The sequence below is a fragment of the Cherax quadricarinatus genome, chromosome 19, assembly GCF_038502225.1.
Source record: "Cherax quadricarinatus isolate ZL_2023a chromosome 19, ASM3850222v1, whole genome shotgun sequence".
NCBI lineage: Eukaryota > Metazoa > Arthropoda > Malacostraca > Decapoda > Parastacidae > Cherax > Cherax quadricarinatus.
The window spans coordinates 9162755-9175640 of NC_091310.1; the positions used below are offsets into that span (position 1 = coordinate 9162755).

General features: G+C 40.9%; 1 protein-coding gene across 2 annotated transcripts in view; it reads left to right on the forward strand.

Annotated features, from left to right (window-relative positions):
- Window positions 1-12886, forward strand: part of LOC128688223 (uncharacterized) — a 598240-nt gene that overhangs the window by 47727 nt on the left and 537627 nt on the right. For both annotated transcript variants that reach the window (XM_070086551.1, XM_070086550.1), the window contains exon 2: window positions 6121-6223. In XM_070086551.1, coding sequence (XP_069942652.1) covers window positions 6121-6223 — 103 coding nt within the window. The remainder of the gene's footprint in view (window positions 1-6120; window positions 6224-12886) is intronic.

The window sequence follows — 12886 nt, forward strand, 5'->3', positions numbered from 1 at the left end:
GGTATGCGAATGAATTTTCCCCATAAGAAATAATGGAAATCAAATTAATCCGTGCAAGACACCCAAAAGTATGAAAAAAAAATTTTTACCACATGAAATATACATTTTCCCACACACAAAGAGAAGGATACATGCACAATAGTAGAGTAGTACATGCACAGTATATATTGTGCATGTACTAGTTTTCTAAATGAAGAATAAATGACACTTACCTTTATTGAAGATGCAGCAATGACTGATGAGACACTGTGTCCTGGGAGTGCCTTTCCCTCCTGAGTACTGTAGGTCCTGTTTGGCATTTTCTTCCAGAACAGGCCTTATCACACTGTGTATGCCACTACGATTCTTAAATCACCAATATGAGCACTAGTTCCAGGCATTTTTCCCTGTTCACCTGGGTGTTAGTCGACTTGTGTGGGTTGCATCCTGGGAGACAAGATTAAGGACCCCAATGGAAATAAGTTAGACAGTCTTCGATGACACTGACTTTTTTGGGTTATCCTGGGTGGCAAATCCTCTGGGGTTAATTGTTTCTTGGTATTCTCAATAAGCCACACCAACAACGGTGCTACAGCAGCAGCAGCAGCAGCTGACAGTGCAGCAGCAGCTGACAGTGCAGCAGCAGCAGCAGCAGCTGTACCACCAATAGTAGCGATGGTTGATTGGGGTTTATTATACAACCTGGCCAGCTCGGAGACATGCACTCCACTTTCATACTTATCAATGATCTTTTTCTTCATCTCTATTGTAATTCTCACCCTTATTGCTGTAGGGTTGGCACTAGAAGCTTTCTTGGGGCCCATGGTCACTTATTTTCCAGAAAAAGCACCGAAAACACTGTAATAATACGAAATATTCCGATTGTATGCTTGGATGTTACCGCGGAGGCTGGCTGGTAAACAATGCCACCGGCGGAACATGTGAGCGTGGCTCAGGCCGCACATTGGACGCGTCTCGGAAGAAAATCGGTAAGCGGGTTTTTAAGCGGTATGTGAGGCAAAATTTTTGCAATTAAAGTAAGCGGTATGCGAAATAATCGCTATGTGATGCCATCGTTATGCGGGGGTCCACTGTAGATGATTTACTGTTATGCAGACTAATGCAATACAGTGGACCCTCGACCAAAGATATTAATCCGTTCCTGAGAGCTCATCATTAATCGAAATTATAGTTAGTCGAGTTAATTTTCCCCATAAGAAATAATGGAAATCAAATTAATCCGTGCAAGACACCCAAAAGTATTGAAAAAAAAAATTTTACCACATGAAATATTAATTTTAATACACACAAACTGAAGAAGACATGCACAGTTACATGACACTTACCTTTATTGAAGATCTGGTGATGATTGATGGGATGGGAGGAGGGGAGAGTGTTGGTGTTAGTGTTTAGAAAGGGAATCCCCTTCCATTAGGACTTGAGGTGGCAAGTCCTTTTTTGGGGTTACTTCCCTTCTTCTTTTAATGCCACTAGGACCAGCTTGAGAGTCACTGGACCTCAGTCGCACAACATATCTGTCCATAGAGGCCTGTACCTCCCGTTCCTTTATGACATTCCTAAAGTGTTTCACAACATCGTCAGTGTTACAATTAAACACTTGTTCAGGTTTCAATTCTTCACTGTCTATGTACTCCTTGAATTCCTGCACATATTTTTCAGCTGCATTTTGGTCCAAACTGGCAGCCTCACCATGCCTTATCACACTACGATTCTTAAATCTCTCAATCAACCTTTGCTGGCCTTAAATTCACTCACATCACCACTAGTTGCTGGCATTATTTTAATTAAATCCTCATGGAACTTCCTAGCCTTTTCACATATGATCGCTTGAGAGATGCTATCTCCTGTTATCTGTTTTTCGTTTATCCACACCAATAACAGTCTCTCAACATCTTCTATCACTTGTGATCTCAGTTTCGAAAACATAGTTGCACCTTTGGCAAGAACAGCTTCCTTGATTGCCGTTTTCTTTGCCACAATAGTAGCGATGGTTGATTGGGGTTTTGTGTACAACCTGGCCAGCTCGGAGACACGCACTCCACTTTCATACTTAGCAATGATCTCTTTCTTCATATCCATAGTAATTCTCACCCTTTTTGCTGTAGGGCTGGCACTAGAAGCTTTCTTGGGGCCCATGGTGACTTTGCAGGTGCAATCACTAAAAACGCTGTGATAAAATGAAATGTTCCAATTGTATGTTTGGATGGGACCGCGGTGGCTGGCTGGCTTGTAAACACTAGCCAGAAGTGGATGCGTCTCAGACGGGATGAATCCTGTTGGTCGAGTTTTTTAGCGCTAGTCGAGGCAAAATTTTTGCGTTAAAATGTATCGCTAGTCGGATTTAACGTTAGACGATGCCATCATTGGTCGAGGGTCCACTGTATTGTAATAATCACACACAACTTAGTCTTGATGATATTGTTTTTCTTGAACACACTGGGAGTTTGAGTGATACACTAGTAAAGAGGCTTCACCTGGGAGATTATCTGACGGGTTGAATCCTGTGAAGCAAGATGAGTTTGAGGGGGAGTCGGCCATGTTTGGTGTTATCGTTGATGCGCTGCCTTGGGCGGTGGTGAGGGGGTGGATGGAACACCAGCATCCTGCTGGGCGGACGAGTTAAATAGTCGATTCCTTGGTGTTTTCTTGCTGCTCTTGTTGTTCTGTGATTTGATCTCATAGTAATACAGAGGTAGTTGTAGTTGTTGTAGTTAAGATGGAGAAGCTTTATTTGTACAGAGCTTGGGGTAAGTGTTCGTCTGGCAGTTGGGTGGTGCTTTGGGTTTGAAGGGCAGTCTTCCATTGATCGTCAGTTTTCTCGAGTTATAGGTATCAGTGTTGGTATTCTTGGGTCATTCTGGGTTCTACGTGGGTTAGTGCAGTTATACTTGCAATTAGCTCATCATTTGAGCATTATTGGCTCTGGTTTTTGGAGAAACAATGGAGCTTGTATGCTGTTGCTGCCTCTTTCACCATCTAAACACACTCAAACTGTCCTTCTCACTGAAAGTCTTACCTTTGACACAGACTCTTTGATATTTTAACAGGAACTAGCCTATTGCACAAACTTTGATGTAGCATTTACTCTTGCATTCTCCCTCACCAATACTAACACCCATACTTGCACATTCTTCTCCCTTATTCCCTCTTACACTTCACATATTCCTCTTTTCTCATGTTCTTTTCCTGCTGCACAGTATGACCCTTTCAGGTTCAGTGTTAATGTGATTACATTATTAGTTGCTGCTGTAGTCTCTCAAGGCATGAAAGAATTGTTGCATTTGCTTATGGTACCATAAGCTTATCATGTGATTGTTCTTATTACAAATATGTACAGTGGAACCTCAAAAATCGAACTTAATCCGTTCCAGGAGCTAGTTCTAAATTCGAAAAGTCTGAAATTCGAAGCAATATTTCCCATAAGTAATAATGGAAATACAATTAATCCATTCCAGAAACCCAAAAATATTCACACAAAAAATACATTTTATAGAGATTAATTACAGTTTTACATACAACAAATACTACAGTTTTTAATTGTGTATAGTAATACATATAAAATAACAATTTTACTTACCTTTATTGAAGATTGGTGATGGCATCTGGAAGATAGGGAGGAGGAGAGAGGGAGTTGGGGTTAGTGTTTGGAAGGAGAATCCCCCTCCGTGAGGACTTCAGGTAAAGCCCTCTCTGGGTTTACTTCCCTTCTGTCTTTTAATGCCACTAGGACCAGCTTGAGAGTCACTGGACTCCTGTCTCACAAAATAACTGTCCACAGTCCTCTGTTTCTGGTGCCTCTTTAACATTTCCCTAAAATGGGACATGGTTCTATTACTGAAGTTGTTGCAAAGATGGCTTGTTTCAGCTTGCTCAGGGTGGTACTTCTGCACAAACATTTGGACATCATTCCACTTGGCACAAATCTCCTTAATCTTTGAAGAAGGCACCTCATCCACTCCCTATATTAACACCTTTCGCAACATCAGCTTCCTTGATTTGTTCTTTCTTGGACAGGATAGAACCGATAGTCGACTTGTTTTTCCCATACATCCTGGCAAGCTCAACAAGTCTCACACCACTCTCATACTTCTGTATTATTTCCTTCTTCACATCTATGGTGTTTCTCACTTTCTTTACCACAGGGGTACCACTAGCAAGTTTCTTTGGGCCCATGGTAGCTTATTTCACAGTCCCACAAGCACTAAACACAACGAAATAATCATAAAATGCGTGAATGAGAGTGCAGGTTAGTGTTCACTCATGCATAAACAAAGCGTGGGGACGCGGACAGAGCAGGCGGCAGACAGGTCCCGTACTCGGCGGTCCGAAAATAGGGGCGCGTTCGATAATAGGGACACAGTTTGTCCGAAGAAATGGTCCTATTTTCGAAACGTTCGATATGCGATACGTTCGATTTTTGAGGTTCCACTGTACAAATTTTTATTTCTTTGTGGTACAAAATACAGGTTGACAAACACTAATCCGGCATCATCCAGACCTTTAGGGTGTGCTGGATTAGCAATTTTGCTGGATTACAGAGTAATTAGGTTAGAATACACTTAACCCAACAGCTAACCACCTCATGTGACCCCTGCCTGCGACCCCTGCTCGCTAACTTGCTCCCAATGTTGAATTAAAAAAAATTTTTTTTTGTAATATGACGAATGTTTTTCTGAAGTTAATGAAACCAATGGTACAAAATTTGATGGAAAACGTAAGGAATTATGCTCTTGCAAAGTTAGCAGTCTCGGTGATATTTCAACTACCCAATAAAATGACGAGAAATCGGTAATTTGGCCAATTTCACATAAATTTCAAGAGATGCCAATTTCAAAATAGTGTTCAGAATAAGCCTTGCAGACATTCCTGGCACTAAAGTAATGTCATATCTCCAGGCTCCTCTTATATTACACTTGCTTTCCATTCTGAATTTTTATTCACACAAAATAAGAAGATTTACTGTTATGCAGACTACTACATTATTGTAATTGTATAAATAATGTCAACCCATTCATGACTGCATATTAGACCGGCCAGGTGGACACGTATTGGACATGTGACATGATTTGTTTACCCTTGAACATAGGCAAAAATTGAACATTTCTGCTACTTTGACCTCAATTTCGAGGTAAAATTTCAGTGGTGGAATTTCAAAAGTATGACTTGTTATTTTGTACTGATTCTTTGATCTTCAGTTTCATGGAGTAATTAAGTAGAGATGGAGATAGAAGAAGTTACATAGTTACATCATAAATATAATGGCACAAGATGTGTAACCAACTTTGTGGGAGTTGAAGGAAGACTGGAAGAAGAATTGGGACTGAGTTGGATGAGCTAGTTTTGTTTGACGTAGCGTATTGCTGTTCCAGTTACGTTAAGGAGATGAAGTGCTTTTTAACAAGAGCTCTGAATTGATCATTAGACAGGGAACCTTTTGATGTTTCAGGCAGTGAATGCCAAATCTTAAGGCTTTTTATGCGTGCGAGTTTTTACATAGGTTGAGTTGGACACTGGTGGATGTCAGTGTGTTTTGCATCTTGTAGTATTCCTGTGTGTTAAGTTGCATCTATCAAGGAAAAGTTTCAAGGATGGTTTGGATGGGAATTGATTGTTCTATATGTATAGCAGGCACAGTATAATTTGTAAGTTCAAGGTATTGAAGAGGGGGGGGGGAGTGTGTGTTGTCTGGCATTGGAATGGGTGATAGTGTGCATAGCAACTTTTTGTTGGGTTATTAATAGTTCTCAGTGATTTATAGATCCCAGGGCACAAATACCATGAGTGAGGAAAGGGTAGATTAGAGAGTGGTACAGTGTAAATAGTGTTCTAGGTTCACAGTAACATATCTTGGAGAGGGTGCCTACTGTTTTGGAGACCTTTGTGACTGTGTTAGATGTGGGTTTTAAATTTAATGTTGCAGTCAAGGTCTAGACCTAAGAATTTACTGTGTGTGTCTTGCAACAGGAGAACCATTGATCATTGTTTAGTTGGTTATTAAAGGCACTGTTCCCACAACCAAGTGTGTTAAAGGTTTTCATGCTATGTTAAATTCTCATGATACCCCTGCACCCCTCCACCCCTGTGGATAATTTTTAGTTTAATGGTATTTTTTTTTTCTAGGCTTGATAACTAGGAGCCATGCTTCAGGGACAGGCCCCAAGCATGGGGAATCCAAGACTGCCAGGCAGCTTACCACCTCATGGGCCACCAGGCCATCCTGGAGGTAGGTTTTATTTTATTTTTAGTGTTATTTTATTAATCAGTTATTAAAATAAATTGGCGTTTTGTTTTGTATTCTTACTTATTTCATTGTATCATCCATTCAATACAATGAAGGTTATTGATTTAAATTTATAAAATGTTAAGTACAAAGAAACCCACTAGCATGCCTGAGCATTTTGGGCAGACTAATCCTAATACTTACAGACTAATCTAGACATAGGTTATAGAGTGGCAAATTTTAATTATTCATTGCTTTCCCTTATTACTAAAGTGCAGTAGTCAGAAAATTTTATAATTAATCCCTTGAGGGTCTGTGCCATAGATCTACGGCTTTACGTTAAGGGTCCAAACCATAGATCTACGTTGTGAGCTCAGCTCACTCTGATAAGCTGTGAGCAGTAAATTTTGGCCTTGATATGAGAGAATACATCTGTGGTATGTGTGCACCACATAAAACAAATCCTGCAGCACATAGTACATAATGAAAGAAAAAAAACTGAGACCATAATTTTCAATTAAAACAGCAACTTTGTACAGTGGATCCCCGGTTCACGATGCTATCGGTATCCGATAAATCTGGTAGCCGATGCATTGTTTTTTTTTTTATTATTATCACACCGGCCGATTCCCACCAAGGCAGGGTGGCCCGAAAAAGAAAAACTTTCACCATCATTCACTCCATCACTGTCTTGCCAGAAGGGTGCTTTACACTACCGTTTTTAAACTGCAACATTAACACCCCTCCTTCAGAGTGCAGGCACTGTACTTCCCATCTCCAGGACTCAAGTCCGGCCTGCCGGTTTCCCTGAATCCCTTCATAAATGTTACTTTGCTCACACTCCAACAGCACGTCAAGTATTAAAAACCATTTGTCTCCATTCACTCCTATCAAGCACGCTCACGCATGCCTGCTGGAAGTCCAAGCCCCTCGCACACAAAACCTCCTTTACCCCCTCCCTCCAACCCTTCCTAGGCCGACCCCTACCCCGCCTTCCTTCCACTACAGACTGATACACTCTTGAAGTCATTCTGTTTCGCTCCATTCTCTCTACATGTCCGAACCACCTCAACAACCCTTCCTCAGCCCTCTGGACAACAGTTTTGGTAATCCCGCACCTCCTCCTAACTTCCAAACTACGAATTCTCTGCATTATATTCACACCACACATTGCCCTCAGACATGACATCTCCACTGCCTCCAGCCTTCTCCTCGCTGCAACATTCATCACCCACGCTTCACACCCATATAAGAGCGTTGGTAAAACTATACTCTCATACATTCCCCTCTTTGCCTCCAAGGACAAAGTTCTTTGTCTCCACAGACTCCTAAGTGCACCACTCACTCTTTTTCCCTCATCAATTCTATGATTCACCTCATCTTTCATAGACCCATCCGCTGACACGTCCACTCCCAAATATCTGAATACGTTCACCTCCTCCATACTCTCTCCCTCCAATCTGATATTCAATCTTTCATCACCTAATCTTTTTGTTATCCTCATAACCTTACTCTTTCCTGTATTCACCTTTAATTTTCTTCTTTTGCACACCCTACCAAATTCATCCACCAATCTCTGCAACTTCTCTTCAGAATCTCCCCAGAGCACAGTGTCATCAGCAAAGAGCAGCTGTGACAACTCCCACTTTGTGTGTGATTCTTTATCTTTTAACTCCACGCCTCTTGCCAAGACCCTCGCATTTACTTCTCTTACAACCCCATCTATAAATATATTAAACAACCACGGTGACATCACACATCCTTGTCTAAGGCCTACTTTTACTGGGAAAAAATTTCCCTCTTTCCTACATACTCTAACTTGAGCCTCACTATCCTCGTAAAAACTCTTCACTGCTTTCAGTAACCTACCTCCTACACCATACACTTGCAACATCTGCCACATTGCCCCCCTATCCACCCTGTCATACGCCTTTTCCAAATCCATAAATGCCACAAAGACCTCTTTAGCCTTATCTAAATACTGTTCACTTATATGTTTCACTGTAAACACCTGGTCCACACACCCCCTACCTTTCCTAAAGCCTCCTTGTTCATCTGCTATCCTATTCTCCGTCTTACTCTTAATTCTTTCAATTATAACTCTACCATACACTTTACCAGGTACACTCAACAGACTTATCCCCCTATAATTTTTGCACTCTCTTTTATCCCCTTTGCCTTTATACAAAGGAACTATGCATGCTCTCTGCCAATCCCTAGGTACCTTACCCTCTTCCATACATTTATTAACCCTTTGAGGGTTTTCGTCGTACTAGTACGTCTTACGCGTAGGGGTTTTTGACGTACTAGTACTCATAAATTCTAGCGGCCTCAAATCTAGTGGGAGAAAGCTGGTAGGCCTTTATATGAAAGAATGGGTCTATGTGGTCAGTGTGCACAGTCTAAAAAAAATCCTGCAGCACACAGTGCATAATGAGAAAAAAAAAACTTTGACCATTTTTTTTTAATAAATCAGCGACTTTGCAGTGTATTTTCGTATGGTATTTATTGTTGTATTCTAGTTTTCTTGGTCTCATTTTATAGAATGGAAGACATATTACTGAAATTGAGATGATTTTGACTGGTTTTACAATGAAAGGTGCCTTGAAATTGAGCTCAAAGTAGCAGAAATGTTCGATTTTTACCAAATTTCAAAAGTAAACAAATCGTGCCAAGCGTGCAATACACGTCAACTGGTGAGTCTAATATTCTTTCACAAGTGCACCAATAATATTTATACCATTTTTTACACTAATGCAGTAGTCTGCATAACAGTAAATCTTATATTTTTTGTGAGAATAAAAATTCAAAGTGGAAAGCAAAAGAATATAAGAGGGGCCTTGAGACGTGACTAATGACTAGAGGAAATGTCATTTTAGTGCCAGGAATGTCTTTCTTGTTTATTCTGGACCCTATTCCGAAATTGGCATCTTTTGAAATTTGTGTGAAATTGGCAAAATTGCTAAATTCTGACCACTGTACTGGATAGTTGAATTTATAAATGGGTGGTTTCTTGCACCCATTCGATAGAAAAAATGTAGTTCTAGCGAATTATTCATGTTTTTTGTCGACTAGTACAGTGAAATTGGCCGAAAATGGGGCTCAAAGTGGGCAAAATCGCCGATGCGTAAACATCGCCGAGACCGCTAACTTTGCGAGAGCATAATTCCGTAAGTTTTCTATCAAATTTCAAACTTTTGGTGTCGTTATGATCGGGAAAAGATTCTCTATCTTTTCATAAGAGAAAATAATTTTTTTTTTTTTTTAAATTTGGCCGACCCTGAGAACGAGTTTCGGAGAGGGCCTGTCGACCCTCAAAGGGTTAAATAATTGCACCAACCACTCCAAAACTATATCCCCACCTGCTTTTAACATTTCTATCTTTATCCCATCAATCCCGGCTGCCTTACCCCCTTTCATTTTACCTACTGCCTCACGAACTTCCCCCACACTCACAACTGGCTCTTCCTCACTCCTACAAGATGTTATTCCTCCTTGCCCTATACACGAAATCACAGCTTCCCTATCTTCATCAACATTTAACAATTCCTCAAAATATTCCTTCCATCTTCCCAATACCTCTAACTCTCCATTTAATAACTCTCCTCTCCTATTTTTAACTGACAAATCCATTTGTTCTCTAGGCTTTCTTAACTTGTTAATCTCACTCCAAAACTTTTTCTTATTTTCAACAAAATTTGTTGATAACATCTCACCCACTCTCTCATTTGCTCTCTTTTTACATTGCTTCACCACTCTCTTAACTTCTCTCTTTTTCTCCATATACTCTTCCCTCCTTGCATCACTTCTACTTTGTAAAAACTTCTCATATGCTAACTTTTTCTCCCTTACTACTCTCTTTACATCATCATTCCACCAATCGCTCCTCTTCCCTCCTGCACCCACTTTCCTGTAACCACAAACTTCTGCTGAACACTCTAACACTACATTTTTAAACCTACCCCATACCTCTTCGACCCCATTGCCTATGCTCTCATTAGCCCATCTATCCTCCAATAGCTGTTTATATCTTACCCTAACTGCCTCCTCTTTTAGTTTATAAACTTTCACCTCTCTCTTCCCTGATGCTTCTATTCTCCTTGTATCCCATCTACCTTTTACTCTCAGTGTAGCTACAACTAGAAAGTGATCTGATATATCTGTGGCCCCTCTATAAACATGTACATCCTGAAGTCTACTCAACAGTCTTTTATCTACCAATACATAATCCAACAAACTACTGTCATTTCGCCCTACATCATATCGTGTATACTTATTTATCCTCTTTTTCTTAAAATATGTATTACCTATAACTAAACCCCTTTCTATACAAAGTTCAATCAAAGGGCTCCCATTATCATTTACACCTGGCACCCCAAACTTACCTACCACACCCTCTCTAAAAGTTTCTCCTATTTTAGCATTCAAGTCCCCTACCACAATTACTCTCTCACTTGGTTCAAAGGCTCCTATACATTCACTTAACATCTCCCAAAATCTCTCTCTCTCCTCTGCATTCCTCTCTTCTCCAGGTGCATACACACTTATTATGACCCACTTCTCGCATCCAACCTTTACTTTAATCCACATAATTCTTGAATTTACACATTCATATTCTCTTTTCTCCTTCCATAACTGATCATTTAACATTACTGCTACCCCTTCCTTTGCTCTAACTCTCTCAGATACTCCAGATTTAATCCCATTTATTTCCCCCCACTGAAACTCTCCTACCCCCTTCAGCTTTGTTTCGCTTAGGGCCAGGACATCCAACTTCTTTTCATTCATAACATCAGCAATCATCTGTTTCTTGTCATCCGCACTACATCCACGCACATTTAAGCAACCCAGTTTTATAAAGTTTTTCTTCTTCTCTTTTTTAGTAATTGTATACAGGAGAAGGGGTTACTAGCCCATTGCTCCCGGCATTTTAGTCGCCTCATACGACACGCATGGCTTACGGAGGAAAGATTCTTTTCCACTTCCCCATGGACAATAGAAGAAATAAAAAAGAACAAGAGCTATTTAGAAAAAGGAGAAAAACCTAGATGTATGTATATATATATATGCATGTGCGTGTCTGTGAAGTGTGACCAAAGTGTAAGTAGGAGTAGCAAGATATCCCTGTTATCTTAGCGTGTTTATGAGACAGAAAAAGAAACCAGCAATCCTACCATCATGCAAAACAGTTACAGGTTTTTGTTTCACAGTCATCTGGCAGGACGGTAGTACTTCCCTGGGTGGTTGCTGTCTACCAACCTACTACCTACCGATGCATTGTATTGCCAGAAATTTGCCTCGGTTCCCGTTACAAAACCCGGTATGTGATGCGATTCATAAGAGACGTGTCCACGTGTGGCCTGAACTGCCCCGTGTGTGCCAGTGTTTACAAGCCAGCCAGTGTGCGCGCATCTAAGGATACATTCGGTACATTCCATATTATCACTGTTTTTGGTGCTTGTTTCTGCAAAATAAGTCACCATGGGCCCCAAGAAAGCTTCTAGTGCCAACCCTTCGAGACCAAGGGTGCTAATGACTATTGAAATGAAGAAAGAGATAATTGCAAAGTACGAAAGTGGAGTGCGTGTGTCGGAGCTGGTCAGGTTGTATAGTAAACCCCAATCAACCCTCTCTACTACAGTGAGCAGGAAAACGGCAATCAAGGAAGCTGTTCTTGCAAGAGGTGCAACTGTGATTACAAAACAGCGACCGCAAGTGTTAGAAAATGTTGAAAGACTGTTATTGGTGTGGATAAATGAAAAACAGATAGCAGGAGATAGCATCTCTCAAGCGATCATTTGTGAAAAGGCTAGGCAGTTGCATGACGATTTGGTAAAGAAATTGCCTGCAACTAGTGGTGATGTGAGTGAATTTAAGGCCAGCAAAGGTTGGTTTGAAAGATTTAAGAATCGTAGTTGCATACATGGTGCGATTAGGCATGGTGAGGCTCCCAGTTCAGACCAAAAGCAGCTGAAAAATATGTGAAAGAATTCAAGGATTACATAGACAGTGAAGACTTGAAACCTGAAAAAGTGTTTAATTGCGACAAAACAGGCCTGTTTTGGAAGAAATTGCCAAGTAGAACCTACATTACTCAGGAGGGAAAGGCACTCCCAGGACATAAGCCTATGAAAGACAGGCTTACTCTTCTGATGTGTGCCAATGCTAGTGGTGATTGCAAAGTGAAGCCTTTATTGGTGTATCACTCAGAAACTCCCAGAGCGTTCAGGCAAAAGAATATCCTCAAGGTAATTTGTGTGCTGTGGAGGGCAAACAGTAAGGCATGACTCAAGAAATCGTAATGACACGATTGCAAACAAACCATACCCCCGACCGGGATTGAACCCGCGGTCATAGTCTCAAAACTCCAGCCCGTCGCGTTAGCCACTAAACCAGCTAGCCACAATAAGATTCATCCAACTAGGTATATTTCTACCTATGGTGTAGAAATATACCTAGTTGGATGAATCTTATTGTGGTTAGCTGGTCTAGTGGCTAACGCGACGGGCTGGAGTTTTGAGACTTTATGACCGCGGGTTCAATCCCGGCCGGGGGTATGGTTAGTAAGGCATGGGTCACTAGGGACTTTTTCTATGACTGGTTACACCATGCATTTGCCCCCAATGTGAAAAATTACCTAATTGAAAAGAAATTAGACCTTAAGTG